We start from the raw sequence: 19,076 nt of genomic DNA, 5'->3' as shown, positions 1-19,076 counted from the left end.
GTATATTTCCTTTTATAAGGAGTTAAACTGTTGTCATTGCCTCTCTTGGGGTCAGATTCTATTCCCATTGAAGTCAGTGGGAATTTTTCCATCGACTTAATGGATATTGGATTGGGCCCCTGAAATGCAGGCAGAAATGGTTTAAAAAATTTCCCCAGGTTAGCACTGTGATAGCTCAGACTAAAACGTGAGACCTGTTTAAAAGATTTTCCATTTTGCGAGTCTCACGGGATTTAATCATGCACATTATGTTCATCACGTTAAGCAACATATTCTTTCTCTGTTATGACAGCATGTCTTTAATTTTTTTAATAGTTTGGTTGCTCTCATTCTTGTAGCATTCAATAATGCTTTTGAAATGACTTCTCTTTTATGTTATGTTGTATAGGAAGTACTGTGGCAAGTGAATTAGGATTATGCTCAGGTTTTTTACAGATGTAGATAGAGCAATATAAACATTTTCTGTAGAATTATAATCCTGTCTCATGTTACATATATAAGAAAAGTTAAATACAACAATAAATACCACACACATAAATTAATCATACAGCAGTGGCATTACCTACACTTAAATGATCAAGAAATGTTTATTCTTGTTTAAGTTTATAAAATACTTAACTTTCTAACAAATACATCCCCAGTATGAACAGACATGGCTAAAAGCACTGTGACTATGTCAGAGCAAGATTATATTTTTGAGGCAGAGTTTGAAAGAGGGTTATATTTCCAAATCTCGATACTATTTCTAGGCTATCTTTCTCTCATTTAAGTGGACAGTACTGCTTGTGACTGAGTTCCCAGGGTGCAGCCTTTATTGTCGAGCACTGAGACCTTCAAACCACCAGCCTGGGCAGCTTCTCACACAGTGATACTGATGTCAAGTTACAAACTCTGATAGGCACTGCACTTAATCAGAGGCAGGAACACACCCAACTCTGTTACATGAATGATCTCCCAGTCACTCATGAACCATCAATAGGGAGTCTCAAGCCAGTTCCCTCCAGCTCCACAGCCTTGTTCGCCACTGTCTCAATATGGAATGGACACACTCTAGTCTTTGTAAACTGAGCTGAGATTTCCCAAGCACTTCATCCAAAACAAACTGTTTTAGGTAAAATTTAAAACAAGTTTACTAACTACAGAAAGAGAGTTCAGGTGATTGTAGGTAGCAGGCATAGAGATCAGAGGTGGTTACTTAAAAACAAAAATAAACATGTAGTCCAAGTTCTACAAACTAAGTGGGATTTGAATCAAGCAGTGTCTCACCCTGACAGATGGTACAAGCAGGTTACAGATCCTCAGTACACTGGACCACCCTTCCCCAGTTCAAAGTCTTTGTTCTCCAGGTGTTTGGGGAGGGGGAGTGCATTTATCATGTCTCTTCCTCTCTTATATTTTCTACGAGCTTGCTAGAAAGATTTTTGCTGTGACGTGGGGATCAGGCAGTCGCTATTGGTCAAGCACTCTCCATTGCATACATGCTCTCTATGAGAAGTCTCTGGGATGGCCACTGGAAGAGTGGATTCCCTTTAATGAGCTGTCAGTACGTCTTGCAGATCCTTTGCAATTGAGAGGTTGGTTCTGGGCATCTTCCAACCTACAATATATTTCAGTAACACACATAACAATGCTTCATAACTTCACATACAATGATAGTACATAAATCCAACAGGATATTAATGTTCAACAGATCAAGATTTTCAAAATGATACCTCACAAGGTATAGTTTATACAAAACACATCATGCTCATATCACCAGGGTGAATACGGAGGTTTCCAGGGTGCTACTTTGGGGTACAGAGGATCACGCTGCTATAACAAGGTTGTCCTGGGTGAGCCTCAAAATGGAACATGTCTTCCAACAGCGAAAAACAGAGCTAAGAGCATATATTCAGTCAGCTCGGGGTGGGAAATGCATTCCTCTCTCAATAGGAACTGTTTTACTGGCTAGATACACATCTTATAGGTGTGCGTTTCCAGCTATATTAGCTATAAAATCAACTATTTTAAGGCTAGAGTAATTTGGACATAAAATGGCATGTGTCTGCAGATTTTCATACATTTTCAGCCAATCTGGTTCTCTATGGCCTTACTCATGTAACTGGGAAATGGTTCCAGCTGCCCAGCAATATTTGGTTTTCAGTAGCTGAGCAGTGAAAGAGCAATGAATTAGTTTGCTGAATGCGATCTAAGTTTGTTTTTAAGTCTTCCTAAGGGTTATACATTAATTTATGATCTGGAGATGTCATTTTAGGATAATTCCCAGCTATTCTGCATTTTTTAAAATTATTATTATTAGTATTAGCACTTTCAATCGAGGTTGCAGGGGAGACTAAGACTCATAGACTCATAGACTCTAGGACTGGAAGGGACCTCGAGAGGTCATTGAATCCAGTCCCTTACCCTCATGGCAGGACCAATTACTGTCTAGACCATCCCTAATAGACATTTATCTAACCTACTCTTAAATATCTTCAGAGATGGAGATTCCACAACTTCCCTAGGCAAGACAGAGGAACTGACAAGCTAGTTAAGGGATAGGGTGGTGGCCTGGTGCCTGCTGGGGGTTTTTGTTGTGTTGATTACCAGGCTTTAGGTGGGAAGGCTATGACTGATACAGAGGTAGCAGTGAAAGACACAATGAGGATGACTGGATGTGGAGCTGCGGCATGTACATGATCCTGGAGGGAGTGCCTGAAAAGAGTTTTGTCTCCATGAAGTGCCGTCTGACAGAGCTGATGGAAGAAAAGATCCGAGGACTGGAGATGCAGGTGGAAACTCTGGTTGAGTTTAGGAGGGGGTTTGAGCAGATGATGGAGCACAGACACGAGGGGGCTGAAGGGATAAGCTCAGACGTGCAGATGGAAGCAGGACCAAAGAATTCAGAGAAGAGACTGCTGGGTGAGGAAAGTGGACGGTGGAAGCAGGTGACTAAGAGAACTAGGCAGAGGAAAAGATGGGCCAGTGAAGGAGAAATAGAACTCAGGAACAGGTTTGCAGAGTTGGAAAATGAAGAAGGGGCACAGCAGGTGGCCACTGAAGGAGAGAGGGCAAGGAAAAAGAGAAGAGCTGATAGTCCTACAAGAGGAGGGGAGGAGTCAATGGAGGCAACACCAAATATGAGCCCCAGGAGGATTGCAAGGGGGAATAGGAATCGAGAGGACTTGCAGCCAGTGGGTGCGGGGGATAGACCAGAGAACCACACTGTCACCAGGAAAAGGCAGGTCTATGTGATTGGAGACTCCTTACTGAGAAGAATAGACAGGCCTGTAACTAGAGCTGATCGGGAGAACAGAAGGGTGTGCTGTCGGCCAGGTGCTAAGATACAGGATGTGGACCTGAGGCTGAGAAGGATCCTAGCGGGAGCAGGAAAGAATCCGTTGATTGTCCTTCATGTAGGAACGAATGATACGGCTAGATACTCTCTGGAATGTATCAAGGGAGACTATGCCAGACTGGGGAAGACGCTTAAGGAAATCGAGGCTCAGGTGATCTTCAGTGGGATTCTGCCGGTTCCTAGAGAAGGGCAGCAAAGGTGTGACAAGATTATGGCGGTCAACAGATTGCTCAGGCAGTGGTGCTATAAGGAGGGCCTTGGGATGTACGGCCATTGGGAAGCATTTACGGACAGAAGACTGTTCTCTCAGGATGGACTTCACCTGAGTAAGGAGGGAAATAGACTTCTAGGATGGAGGCTCGCCGACCTGATTAAGAGAGCTTTAAACTAGGAATTTGGGGGAGATGGTTGGGAGATGTCCAGGAGATCTCCATGCCGGAATTTAACCTTGAGAGGGAAGTAAACAAAGCAAGAGGGGATACAGCCGTGGACAGAAGAATTGGCATAAGGAGGAAGGGCAGTGTAGATAGCAGACTAACAGGTGATGCTCGTGGTAGAATGTCTGTGCCTAACAGGGTAAAGAATGTGAGTGAAGCCAAACGGCAAAAATTAAGATGTCTGTACACTAATGCGAGGAGCCTAGGGAACAAAATGGAGGAACTAGAGCTACTGGTGCAGGAAGTGAAACCGGATATTATAGGGATAACAGAAACATGGTGGAATAGTAGTCATAACTGGAGTATAGGTATTGAAGGCTATATGCTGTTTAATAAAGACAGAAATAAAGGCAAAGGTGGTGGAGTAGCATTGTACATCAATGAGGAGGTTAACTGTAAAGAAATAAGAAGTGATGGAATGGACAAGACAGAGTCTGTCTGGGCAAAAATCACACTCGGAAAGAAAGCTACTAGAGCCTCCCCTGAGATAGTGCTTGGGGTGTGCTACAGACCGCCGGGATCTGATTTGGATATGGATAGAGACCTCTTTAATGTTTTTAATGAAGTAAACACTAATGGGAAATGTGTGATCATGGGAGACTTTAACTTCCCAGATATAGACTGGAGGATAAGTGCTAGCAAGAATAATAGGGCTCAGATTTTTCTGGATGTGATAGCTGATGGATTCCTTCACCAAGTGGCTGAAGAACTAACAAGAGGGGATGCCATTTTAGATCTGGTTTTGGTGAGTAGTGAGGACCTCATAGAAGAAATGGTTGTAGGGGATGTCATAACCTATTCCCAGATTTGGACCGTAGCGTCCAAAATATGGGTGTTAGCATGAAAACCTCCAAGCTTAGTTACCAGCTTGGACCTGGTAAAGCTGCCACCACCCAAAAAATTAGAGTGTTTTGGGGCACTCTGGTCCCCCCAAAAACCTTCCCTGGGGACCCCAAGACCCAAATTCCTTGAGTCTCACAACTAAGGGGAATAAACCATTTCCCTTTCCCCCTCCAGGTGTTCCCTCCCTGGGTTCCTGGAGAGATACACAGAAGCAAGCTCCGTGAATCTAAACAGAGGGACTCCACCCTCTCCTATTTCCAGTCCTGGAAACACAAGCACTTCCCTCTTCACCCAGAGGGTATGCAAAGTCAGGCTAGTAAATCTAACACACACAGATTTCCCCCTGACTTCTTCCTCCCACCAATTCCCTGGTGAGCACAGACTCAGTTCCCTGGAGTTCCCCACTAAAGAAAAACTCCAACAGGTCTTAAAAAGAAAACTTTATGTAAAAAGAAAGAAAAATACATAAAAATGGTCTCTCTGTATTAAGGTGACAAATGCAGGGTCAATTGCTTAAAAGAAATATGAATAAACAGCCTTATTCAAAAAGAATACAATTCAGAACACTCCAGCAACTACACACATGTAAATACAAAAAAAAACAAACCATATAAACCACTTTCTGTACTTACAACTGGGAAACAGAAGATTAGAAACAGGAGGTAAAAAAATCACTTCTCATAGCCGAGAGGGACAGACACAAGACAAAATAAAGAACTCACACACAAACTTCCCTCCACCCAGATTTGAAAAAGTCTTGTTTCCTGATTGGTCCTCTGGTCAGGTGTTTCAGGTTACTCCTTTCCAGGTGAAAGAGACATTAACCCTTAGCTATCTGTTTATGACAGGGGACAACCTTGGTTTGAGTGATCCTGAGCTAATTCAGTTCAAACTAGATGGAAAGATAAACAAAAATAAATCTGGGACTAGGGTTTTTGATTTCAAAAGGGCTAACTTTAAAGAATTAAGGAAATTAGTTAGGGAAGTGGATTGGACTGAAGAGCTTGTGGATCTAAATGCAGAGGAGGCCTGGAATTACTTTTAAGTCGCAGCTGCAGAAACTATCACGAGCCTGCATCCCAAGAAAGGGGAAAAAAACCATAGGCAGGAGTTGTAGACCAAGCTCAATGAGCAAGCATCTCAGAGAAGTGATTAAGAAAAAGCAGAAAGCCTATAAGGAGTGGAAGAATGGTGGGATTAGCAAGGAAAGCTACCTTAGTGAGGTCAGAACATGTAGGGATAAAGTGAGAGAGGCTAAAAGCCAAGTAGAGCTGAACCTTGCAAAGGGAATTAAAACCAATAGTAAAAGGTTCTATAGCCATATAAATAAGAAGAAAACAAAGAAAGAAGAAGTGGGACCACTAAACACTGAGGATGGAAAAGAGGTTAAGGATAACCTAGGCATGGCCCAATATCTAAATAAGTACTTTGCCTCAGTCTTTAATAAAGCTAATGAGGAGCTTAAGGGGTGATGGAAGGATGACAAACAGGAATGAGGATATGGAGGTGGATATTACCACATCTGAGACAGAAGCCAAACTTGAACAACTTAATGGGACAAAATCGGAGGGCCCAGACAATCTTCATCCAAGAATATTAAAGGAACTGGCGCATGAAATTGCAAGCCTGTTAGCGAGAATTTTAATGAATCGGTAAACTCGGGTTGTACCGTACAACTGGAGAATTGCTAACATAATTCCTATCTTTAAGAAGGGGAGAAAGAGTGATCCGAGTAACTATAGGCCTGTTAGTTTGACATCTGTAGAATGTAAGGTCTTGGAAAAAATTTTGAAGGAGAAGTAGTTAAGGACATTGAGGTCAATGGTAATTGGGACAAATTACAACATGGTTTTACTAAAAGTAGATCGTGCCAAACCAACCCCATTCCTTCTTTGAGAAGGGTGACAGATTATTTAGACAAAGGAAATGCGGTAGACCTAATTTACCTCGATTTCAGTAAGGCATTTGACACGGTTCCACATGGGGAATTATTAGTCAAATTGGAAAAGATGGGATCAATATGAGAATTGAAAGGTGGATAAGGAACTGGTTAAAGGGAGACTACAAGGGGGTCGTACTGAAGGGTGAACTGTCAGGCTGGAAGGAGGTTACTAGTGGAGTTCCTCAAGGATCGGTTTTGGGACCAATCTTATTTAACCTTTTTATTACTGACCTTGGCAGAAAAAGCGGGAATGTGCTAATAAAGTTTGCGGATGACACAAAGCTGGGGGGTATTGCTAACACGGAGAAGGACGGGATATCATACAGGAAGATCTGGATGACCTTGTAAACTGAAGTAATAGTAATAGGATGAAATTTAATAGTGAAAAGTGCAAGGTCATGCACTTATGGATTAATATAAGAATTTTAGATATAGATGGGGACACCATCAGCTGGAAGCAACAGAGGAGGAGAAGGACCTTGGAGTATTGGTTGATCACAGGATGACTATGAGCCGCCATGTGATATGGCTGTTAAAAAGCTAATGCGATTTTAGGATGCATCAGTCGAGGTATTTCCAGCAAAGATAAGGAGGTGTGTAATATCGTTATATAAGGCACTGGTGAGACCCACCTGGAATACTGTGTGCAGTTCTGGTCTCCCATATTTAAGAAGGATGAATTCAAACTGGAACAGGTTCAGAGACGGGCTACTAGGATGATCCGAGGAATGGAAAACCTGTCATATGAAAGGAGACTCAAGAGCTTGGCTGTTTAGTCTAGCCAAAAGAAGGCTGTGGGGGGATATGCTTGCTCTTTATAAATATATCAGAGGGATTAATATTGGGGAGGGAGAGGAATTATTTAAGCTTAGTACCAATTTAGATACAAGAACAAATGGATATAAACTGGACACTAGGAAGTTTAGACTTGAAATTAGATGAAGGTTTCTAACCATTAGAGGAGTGAAGTTCTGGAACAGCCTTCCAAGGGGAGTAGTGGAGGCAAAAGACATATCTGGCTTTAAGACTAAGCTTGATAAGTTTATGGAAGGGATGGTATGATATGATAGCATAATTTTGGCAATTGATCTTTGATTATCAGGAGATTAGTATGCCCAGTGGTTGGTGATGGGATGTTGGATGGGATAGGAGCGGAGTTACTGCAGAGAATTCTTTCTGAGTGCTGGCTGGTGAGTCTTTCCCACATGCTCAGGGTTTAGCTGATCGCCATATTTGGGGTTGGGAAGGAATTTGCCTCCAGAAAGATTGGCAGAAGCCCTGGGAGGTTTTTCACCTTCCTCTGCAGCGTGGGGCATGGGTCACTTGCTGGTGGAGTCTCAGCAGCTTGAGGTCTTCAAACCACAATTTGAAGACTTCAATAACTCGGACATAGGATGGGTGTTTGTTATAGAAGTGGATGGGTAGGGTTCTGTGACCTGCTTTGTGCAGGGGGTCGGACTAGATGATCACATTGGTCCCTTCTAATCCTAGAATCTATGAATCTATGAAACCACAATATGACCACCAATTATTTTTACCACTGCTGTCTGTAGTATTAACTCCATTTTATAGATGAGGAAATTCAGTCTTGGAATAATTGTGGTGAAATATCTTGTTTAAAGCCACTTGGTAAGTCAGTGGCAGAGAGAGGGATTGGGACTCATGCATTTCTGACTCCCAGTTCAGTAGGCCATTCTATCCCCCATAACAGGAAAAATTTTTCTAGGGGAGATTCACCAATTAACTTTCAATGTAGATTCTAACATATCAGTTATAATATTTTCATAATTAAAGCTTGTCCTCTGAGCAGATAAATCCAAGAACAACTTAAGCTTTGGGAAATGAAGAACTACATAACCTACCAGTTGTTTATCCACTTGGAGGTTTTCTTGTTGCTTTGGAGATGATGTCATAAACAGAATTATTGCTTCAGGGCTTATAAACAGACTTATTGTTATGAGATGGAGACAAGGTGCAGTGCTAGAGAGGAGGAAGGGTCTTTGGCGGGATGATTTGGTACTGCTGGAAGGGCTAACTTTTTGGATCCAACTGGTCTGTCCTGTCAGGAAGCTATACTGCATGCATAGCCCACTTTTACCTGCTACTGGTTATTTATTGCTCCCTTGAGCCAAGAAAATGCACAGTACATAGTGCCTTTCATCCTAAAAGATCCCAAAACCAAAGGAATATTTAGCTTTATGCACATTGTATTTACACATCTTTTTCAAAAGTTCTTGTCTGTCCTTTAGAGAGATTTAATGATTATGAAAGGATTTGTAGAAGGATAGTTGTGGTTATGATGGCTTTAAATTACTTTCAGCATTTGAACATGTTTGCCAGTGCAATGATTGTTAATTAAGTAAATATTTATTTGTTTCCTCTGGGCTGTGAATGCTTGTGGTATTTCAATCAGACATACTTCAAAGGATGGGACACCCCAGGCCCTTAGTGAAGAGGAGATGAACAGACTGGGAGCCAAGATTGTGAAAGCAGAACTGATGGGAAATTTGGTAAGTTTTGAAGTTGTCCTGATTTACTGCAGATGGCATGTACTGTACGCTCACAGAGCTTGAACTGGCCTCTCCTTTTGACCAAAGTACTATGAAAGCCATTTCATCAGGCTCAGGATTTAATGTGCAACCTTCTTCCATACTTCTCCTACAAATAGCTATGCTCTGGGGTCAATGGGGGAGGGGCTTCAGCACTGTAGGGGTTTGTAGAATAGGGACCATATCGAAAACAATTTTCTCTTTATGTGAGAGTTAGAGACAGTGTATAGAGGTTTTTTGTTGAACAGGAGAAGGGGAAACTTGCAATGTGCTCCTCCAATTTCAAAATAAAGGTGGAGGCGTTCTGATTTCCTGTTATCACCACAGACCTCAGTCAGCGACACTTGTAGTCCTGCTGCCCTGCATTAATATATGAGCGCTAAGCATCAAGATTATGATTGTAACCTTCCCTGGTGGGGGAGCTCCCCATGAGTCTGGAGCTCCTAGCAGTTGCAGGTTTGGCACCATAGTCTGAACTGGAACTGCTAAAGCAGACTGAAAAATCAGGAACATTGCTGTGTGATTTGAAAGACTCTTGTTTCCAAAAAGATATTTTTATTACATAACACTATAGATACATAATATTGGTTTATCTGATGCCTTTTAGCTAATGGTGATAAGTGAGAACTGTGTCCAACAAACTTCCACTCTCTGACAGAGAGGTCCTTGTGGTTTACTGTTGCTGAGAGAGGTAACACAGTAACTTACAGTTCTGGGAACACCAGAAGATTGGCACATGCCCCCCAATTTTTGTATTATTTATTTATGAATTTATTTATTATTGTCATGTATTGTGGTAACATCTTGAGGTGTCAACCATGTCAGTCTCATTGTGTTAGATTGAGGCTATGTTTTGCAAGTTATTGTGTCGTGCATAGATGCTCTTAAAGACGTACTGCAAAAATCTAATGGACAATGGTGAAAAATGTCCATTTTAGAAACAATTCAACCAATGTGGTCCTTTGTGTTTTGTTTTTATTTCTAAGGATAATTTATTTTTCATGCATCTATGCTTGCTGCATGAGTCTCCCCTGAAGCAATAATTCTGTTTGACATCATCTCTACAGCAACTGCTGTAATTATGAAGTCATAAATAAGATTATAACTTTGTGCCGGGAACAAGAAGTGGCTTTCAGACTTTTTTTTTGATTTATGATGTCCTCACAGATTATTTTTTGCACAGATCTGTGTGTCCTGATTTTATAGGGACAGTCTCAATATTTGAGGGTTTTTCTTATATAGGCACCTATAACCCCCCCAACCTCCATTCCGATTTTTCACATTTGCTATCTGGTCACCCTATACATTGTAAATAACTATGTTCAGATCTTATTTTACATCAGTATTTTGTTCTCCCCTTTGCATAATCATCAGAATAAATGTATATGCAGCATATTTTTAAACAGAGATAGCTTGTAAAGAGACATTGCCAAGCTGAAATCTAGTCAGCTTTGAAAACAACTAAAATCTAAAAGTGAACTAAAAATAATGTCAGATAGTACATGTTTCCCCCCCTAAGTCTCACTGCCAATTTGGGGGATTTTAAACTCATATTTTTGAATATTTTTCTCTTCCCTATTGATATTTGAAAAACTCACACAAATGAGAGAAATTGGGTATTAGGCCATACAGGGGAAACCAGTGAAACTGATTATACACCAAGTGCTATAAAATGCATAAAGTAATCTAAATTGTGGGGGACATGGGAAACCCATAATTTTTCTAATTCTCTAATTTTTAGTCATGGTAATCTTAGCTGATACATGTAACAATACAGGGAAGCATTTGGACAGAAGTATGATTTTATGCTGTCAGTGTTCTTTTAAGTAACAGAAGAAAATATTCTCAATAAAAGCACTCTTGTAAATACAAATGATGTATATGTGAGATATTTTGCAACTTTGTTTGATTTCAGTTAGTAATAGTCAAAATTATTATGTTATAATGCTGCTGTTAATTTCATATTATTTTAATTATTTATATTGAAAATAGTGTTTATCATTGTGTGGAATCAGCAATTTAGGCCTGTTTCCCTTCTTTAATAATAAATGTAAATCAAATGAATTAATTTGTTACATTTTGCTCTATTGCCCTGAATTTAGCCCATTGAGTCTAAATTGCTGTGATTTATGTAATAGGAACTATGCAGTGTTGTTGTAGCAAGGTTGATCCCAGAATATGAGAGACAAGGTGGGTGAGGTGATACCTTTTGTTGAAGCAGCTTCTGTTGGTGAGAGAAGCTTTTGAGCTACACAGAGCTCTTCTTCAGGTCTGCAGAAAGGTACTGAGAGTGTTGCAGCTAAATACATAATTGAACAGATAGTTCAGCATAAGTAGTTAGCACATATTCTAAGGGAACTATCTGTTCAATCTTGCATTTAATTGTGAAACTCTCAGTACTTTTCCCAGACGTGAGGAAGAGCTCTGTGTAGCTCAAAAGCTTGTCTCTCTCCTCAACAGAAATTGGTCCAATAAAAGGTATTATCTCATCCACCTTGTCTGTATAATGAGGAGTGGGAGAGGACTATACCAGGAAAAACAATTTAATGGGAGAATGCAAATAGGTCTCACTCTTCTGTCTTTGGGTCATCCAAAACCCAGATTATATTCAGTCTCGGCCCAAATTTTGAGGTGGTGTTTAAGGGAGGATAAATCTATGCAGTAGGAGCAGCTGTAAAATATGCTCCCTTATACTCTTTCTGGAGCTTATAAACTAAGGGTGATGTTGGAAAAGGGTGTACATTACATTAGGTTAGACTTACCTCTATTTGCTTTCCCATCTGTATAATGGCTGTTACGCTTACCTGCAGATTTTATGAGCATAAATTGATTAATATTTGAACAATGTGTTTGAAAATGTAATGTGTTATGGAAGTGCTATTTTTTTAAATGATATTATGTGCCATAATGCTTCGGATGCATCTGTCTTAAATTTTTTGGAAAAATTTTTGATCTTGTACCTATAATAAGGAATTGTTCAAATGGCACTGGCATTACAGTTAATAGTACTTCTATATACCTGTGAGCTGGCGTTTTAAAAAATAAACAAAATATGGAGAAGCAAGAGAAATGGACAGTTGAGATATACATTTTTGTAAATAAGAGCTAAAACAACTGAATTAATTCATTTTGATCATTTTCTTTAAAGGATTTAGCTTCAAAGCTTCAAGTCCAGCTTGAAAATGCACGCAAACTAAAAGAAAGTAGAACAGAGACTCCTGCAAGACAACCTGAAAAGGAGGTAAGGGAAAAATGTTCCTCCATTGTTATGTGCTAGTATAAAACTCACAATGCAGGTAAAAAGTACCTGTAGTAATGATATTTTTAAATTTAGATGTTGAAATTTACAAAGGCTATCTGTAAAAGAGTCAAGACATTTAGGGAGTGCTAAAATGTAGGACTGTATAGCTGTAGGGAAAATGTCATAAACTCCTTCTGGATGCAGTTCCTCCCAGTGTATCCTTCAAAGTCTGGGTGATGCCCTATATACACACCTCATGAGAGCCAAATTCCTGTTGTAATTGAATAGTACGGCTCCCAGTGATTCCATTGGAACAGGATTTGACTCTTCCTACAGCTCTTAAGCAGTGTGTTAAGCCATTGCATGGCACCTCGATACTGGGTATTTTTTGTCCACAGTATTCAGGTTTCACTTTACTTTGCTTACATTGGTAAAATACTGGCAAAGTGTCCATAGTGCCTTATGTCTTCAGGTGATGCTGAGCATATTCCCATTGCAGTAGTTTACTTTAAAAATATATATATATATAGAGAGAGAACAAACTGCCTCCATCTGGACAGGATGAGGTACTATTTCTAACAGTAATTTGTGGTGGTAATATAGACCACAACTGAAGTTGGAAGGAAGATTACAGTTTTAGATTGTATGAAGCTATCTTCAGATTTATGGACCCCAAAATAGACGTAAAGTCAATATAGAGTAAATCAGATTGGACTTTGTCCAGTGAACCTGTTTAGACAGGTTTGTATCTGATATTTATAAAGCTGCTAGAAATTAAAAACTTTGAAAAGTAAGTATGCAGATAGAAAGTGAAACTAGTTAGATTTCCAGTGTGCTAATTACAATTTCAAAGTACAGTATAGTTCTTCTAGATCACAAGAGGCATATTATCTTTTTAGAAGCAAATTGTGTATATGCTTACTTCATTATTTTTAGAGATGTCTGTTTTTTATAAAGGATTGGGAGCAAGCATATTTTAAGTAAATATAAGTAGCATAATTGTGCCTTTTAGGGTGAACTCAGAAAAAGGCATTAAAAGCCAACACCAAAAACAGAAGAAAACAGAGATACTGATTATTCACTTCCGTTTAAAGATAAATTATTATCAATACGTATTGCAATAAGAAATGCATATTTAAGTTACTAGCATACCATTTCTCACCAAAAAGGTACTACTTTATTAGGCTGAGCAATAAATCATCTAAAGATATACCTTAGAAATATTAAGCATTTTAAAAATTTGCTTGTGTCCTGTTTAATTATTTTTTAGTGCTCTAGATATTCTTTTAGCTGAAGTGCATTTGTTGGTTTATGACTTCCAAAAAGCTTGATAGCATTCAATCTGATATTGCCAATTTAAAAGTACAGGTTTGAACTTTAAAAAATATCTGGAAGTTTGGAGTGTTGAAATATCTTATATATGGAAACCTGATGCTGTGATTGGATGAAAAATTAGGCTATTTTTGGATGTGAGCAATTATATTCCAAGGTCTTGTAAAAAATGCATTAAGATTTAATAATTAGGAGGTATTAATGGGATATTAAATGACTGAATGTGTGAAAAAAAACCTGTTAATTTTATATTCACACGTAACTACAAATGAAAAATGTGTTTTTCTGTGTAACTACTCAATTCCTTTTGGGTTTATATAATAGCATCCTTCAGACACCAAAGTATTTTACTGTAAAAGATTAGGCTGCAACGAGTCATGGAGTCTGCCTGCATAGGGCTTATTGTTGTAATTGAGGCTTTTTATCCTGAGAGTTCAGAGAGTTGGACTATGTATACTAATGCGACTGCATGCTATTATGTTCTCAGCAGTAGCTCTCACACAGATTTGCATATCCATCTGTCTTTTATTGATGGGGAAATGTTGGCCAGCATACCAGGGTTAACCCAGTGTTGTTGAAAAATGCCAGTGAATTCTCAAATTCTGATTACAAACCCCAGCCGAGTTTTGACTGTGATGTTGGGGTGAGGTCAAAGAGAACTTGACAAGGATGTTGTGGCTGTACCTTCCCATGATACTCAGTGGTAGGAGAGCGCACGCACAGGGAGCTAGTGGTCAGGTTTAATTGCCTCTTGTAGCTATATTAAACCTGCCTTAGAAGCATGGAATAAGCAGTGGTACCTGTCTTCTGAGTGCCAGGTTGGATCCAAATTCCTCAGACAGCATGCTGTGAAGAGTCAGGAGTGTGACCATCGGAGGCTCACCTGCTGTTCTGCACAGTGTTCAGTAATTGCTCAGCAAAATTATAATTTTATTAGCTGAGATCTCATAATAGTTTTAATTCTGTTGTTTGTTTTGAGGTATCAGTGTTGAAATCTGAATTCTGTAATCTGGATAGGGAAGTTTGTTTATACTATTATGTTTATTGTGGGCAAGATTAGGTGTTACAGGCAGTCCTTGACTTTACGTTGTTTGAGTTACGACGAACGGCACTTATGACACTTCTACATTGACATCCTGATTTGACTTAACCCTATAGGTTTCGAGTTTATGGCGCTCGGTCCCGCAGTGGAGTAGATTGCGGTTCCGACGTTCTGATTTACGACGCAATTGTAAGGAACCAACTGTGTCGTAAGTCCGAGGACTGCCTGTTTTTGCTTTTTCCTTAAAGATGGTTACTAGAGGAGATTGGTCCAGTGAAGTTTTACAGTTTTCCCAAATAACTTGTACATTCTTAAATATCATGCTAGCTTTCCTAATCACACATTTGTTATTGTTTTCCTGTAGGCAATGTTTTGGTAACACGTCATGTGAAAGACTGTTTTTAAAAATAAATCTAAACAGGCAATCTGAGAGAATAAATTATTTTTGATACTGTGATTTGGAATGCGCTATTCACAATTTTTTCATACTTCATTACATTGGAGTAGCTAAGAAAGGTCCTATTATTATATTGAAGTTGTCTCAAATTTGTATCCTGAACATTACAGAGTGAAAAGTTTTATCTTCTTAACTAAACAAATATAAAAACTGAAGAACACAAATGTATATCTGACCATAATAACTTAGGGAAGCTCTTCAGTAACAAGATGTTGTGAAATGTAACACCAAGGTAGGAATGGAAAATAATTTGTAGTACAAAGCAGTTTTATTAGGTTTTCTTCTATTCACACCTCTAATTATGTCAATATCTGATATCCCTGAATGCATCACAGATTATTTTCTATATACTGGAACTTTTAAATCAGCATTCTGAACCCAATTTAGCTAGCTCTGAAGCATGAGGTTAAAGCAGGGGTTGTCAACCTTTCAGAAGTGGTGTGCCGACTCTTCCTTTATTCACTCTAATTTAAGATTTCGTGTGCCAGTAATACTTTTTAACATTTTGCGAAGGTCTCTTTCTATAAGTCTATAATATACAAACTAAACTATTGTTGTATGTAAAGTAAATAAAGTTTTAAAAATGTTTAAGAAGCTTCATTTAAAATTAAATTAAAATGCAGAGCCCCCCGAACTGGTGGCCCGGACCCAGGCAGTGTGAGTGTCACTGAAAATCACTCACGTGCCGCCCTCGGCACATTCCAGAGGTTGCCTGTCCTGGGTTAGGCATAACAACATATCAATTTAACCTATAACCTCCAAACTGACTGACTTTTGGCACTATTGTTTAAGTAGCTCTGGGGGAAAAGGCACTTTGTATGTAGAACAGTAGAATATTGCTCTGACTCTTAGGCCCTGATTCAGCAAATTGCTTAGGCAGGCAGATGCATAATTTTAAAGCACATGAATAGTCTTAGTCCTTCAGCGGGACTACTTATGTGCTGAACACTTAGAAGACTTTATTAATTAACATATTATATGAACTACATTGGAATAAATACCCTACAATTTAAGTACATCCATGTGCAATGATAGTGTGGAAAACATAGGGCTGTGATATAAAAATAATAGTCTATGCTTTGGGGAACAAGATCAAAACTAAAGGCCAAATTCTGCCCTTGCTGTTCTGTTCAAAGTCATTGAGAGTCTCAAACCTCACTGAACATCCAAGGGCAGAATTTGTACTTACATGCCGTGGTGTGGAGATTAATATGTGGCTAGGTGTTTTAATTTCACATAAAAATGTAGCTGCTTCTGTTCAAATTGTAATGAACATTTTGAGGAAAAATGTTATTGTTTGACAATGTGCTCTTATGTATAAGATAAGGTTCCTGTTCCAAAGAGCTTATAATTTAATACACACAGAAACATTGTTCAGATCGCATAATACATCAGGTGCCAGCAAAGTTTAAGGAGGCTTAGGGATTTCAAAAATAAATATTAAATAGGATTATGTAGAAAAGAAAGCTGCTTGTCTTTCTGATACATGAAAGGGTTGTTACTCTTTTAATCACATTCTCTTTGTTTGGTTATGGGGATTGGATTGATCCATACTGATGAAAATTAGCTATTTAAAGTTCTTTTATTGTATATTTTGACCTTTCTGAAGTGTCACTGGAACTTGAGTGCTGTTTTGCTATATAGAACTCTTTGGCAAATGTTGGTAATAATAATTTCTAACTACATGAAGTGTTGATTTCCTTGATAGTTTTCCAAGCAGTTAGTGGTATGGATTAGTGCATTACTTGCATGTTTTGGTCTTCAGATTCTTGGAATATATTTCCCACCCTACATCACCCTTTGGTCTGGAATCTTGATTTTTTTTTTTTTAGATGGTTAGTAGAGAATGCTGTCTTGGGACTTGGGCCATTAGATTTATGTAAGTCTTTCATATAGTTTTTAGATTCTCAGATATCAGTCAGAACTTTGTTTTACAGGGCATCTATGACTTTGAGATCAGTTTGAATTACTGTAGGTTGTAAATGTAGTTGAAGGTCTAAGAGAGCTTTCTAAGAAATGGTCCAGTGGGATGAGTACATCTCTGGTGCATAAATCAGCAATGGAGAGCATTTGTTCCACAGCCAACTATGCTTGGATGACTAATGTAACACTGGCATCCTTAGCTAGCTAGCTGGCTATTTCTTAAGCATTTTTCACCTTGGAGTACCTATATAAGATTAAGGGTAGATGTAAAAACTAAGGGTATGTCTACACTACAGGATTATTCTGATTTTACGTAAACCGGTTTTGTAAAACAGATTGTATAAAATCGAGTGCATGTGGTCACACAAAGCACAATAATTCGGCGGTGTGCGTCCATGTACCGAGGCTAGCGTTGATTTCTGGAGCGTTGCACTGTGGGTAGCTATCCCGTAGCTATCCCATAGTTCCCGCAGTCTCCCCTGCCTATTGGAATTCTGGGTTGAGATCCCAATGCATGATGGTGCAAAAACAGTGTCGCGGGTGATTCTGGGTAAATGTCATCACTCATTCCTTCCTCTGTGAAAGCAACGGCAGACAATCATTTCGCGCCCTTTTTCCCTGGATTGCCATGGCAGACACCATAGCATGGCAACCATGGAGCCCATTTTGTCTTTTGTCACTGTCACCGTATGTGTACTGGATGCTGCTGACAGAAGCGGTACTGCAGTGCTACACAGCAGCATTCATTTGCCTTTGCAAGGTAGCAGAGACGGTTACCAGTCGTTCTGTACCGTCTGCTGTGCCATTGTAAATTGGCGATGAGATGACGGTTATCAGTCGTTCTGTACCGTCTGCTGCTGTCATGGGTGCTCCTGGCTGACCTTCGCTGAGGTCGGCCAGGGGCGCAAAGACAAAAATGGGAATGACTCCCCGAGTCATTCCCTCCTTTATGTTTTATCTAAAAATAGAGTCAGTCCTGCCTAGAATATGGGGAAAGTGAACTAGAGAACCAGTGTATCAGAGGACCAGAGAGCACAGCTGCTCCGTGTCGGATCCTGCAGAAATGATGAGCTGCATGCCATTCATGGGGGGTGCCCCTGCAACAACCCCACCTGTTGCTTTCCTCCTCCCCCAACCTTCCTGGGGTACCATGGCAGTGTCCCCCCATTTGTGTGATGAAGTAATAAAGAATGCAGGAATAAGAAACAGTGACTTGTTAGTGAGATAAAATGAGGGGGAGGCAGCCTCCAGCTGCTATGATAGTCCAGGCAGTACAGAATCTTTTCTTTAGACATGAAAGTGTGGGGGAATGATGGAACTCAGCCCCCAGTTGCTATGATGAGGATGGTTACCAGCCGTTCTGTACCATCTGCTGGGAATGACCGGGAGTCATTCCTGTTTTTACCCAGGTGCCCCCGGCCTACCTCACCTGAGGACAGCCAGGAGCACTCACGGGTTGATGACGAGGACGGGTGTCAGTCCTTTTGTACTGTACCATCTGCGCCCGGGGAGGGGAGGGGAGAGGATGCCGCTATTCACTGCCGCAGCACTGCGTCTACAAGCAGCATGCAGTAGACATAGGATGACATTGAAAAAAGTCAAGAAACGATTTTTTTTCCCCCTTTTTTTCCACGGGGGGCGGGAGGAGGGGTAAATTGATGAGATATACCCTGAACCACCCCGGACAATGTGTTTGACCCTACAGGCATTGGGAGCTCAGCCAAGAATGCAAATACTTTTCGGAGACTGCGGGGACTGTGGGATAGCTGGAGTCCTCAGTCCCCCCTCGCTCCCTCCAAGAGCGTCCATTTGATTCTTTGGCTTTCCGTTACGCTTGTCACACAGCACTGTGCTGTGGACTCTATATCATAGCCTGGAGATTTTTTTCAAATGCTTTGGCATTTCGTCTTCTGTAACGGAGCTCAGATAGAACAGGTTTGTCTCCCCATACAGCAATCAGATCCAGTATCTAT

General features: G+C 40.0%; 1 protein-coding gene across 1 annotated transcript in view; it reads left to right on the top strand.

Annotated features, from left to right (window-relative positions):
* Positions 1–19,076, top strand: part of CWF19L2 (CWF19 like cell cycle control factor 2) — a 178,033-nt gene that overhangs the window by 51,945 nt on the left and 107,012 nt on the right. The window contains 2 exon segments of the mRNA XM_030560734.1: positions 8,973–9,069; positions 12,257–12,349. Of these exon segments, the coding sequence (XP_030416594.1) occupies positions 8,973–9,069; positions 12,257–12,349 (190 nt within the window).

This window comes from Gopherus evgoodei, chromosome 1 (assembly GCF_007399415.2).
Source record: "Gopherus evgoodei ecotype Sinaloan lineage chromosome 1, rGopEvg1_v1.p, whole genome shotgun sequence".
NCBI classification, from domain to species: Eukaryota; Metazoa; Chordata; order Testudines; family Testudinidae; genus Gopherus; species Gopherus evgoodei.
The sequence above is the reverse complement of the archived record's forward strand: the minus strand, read 5'-3'. Positions and strand labels throughout refer to the sequence as shown.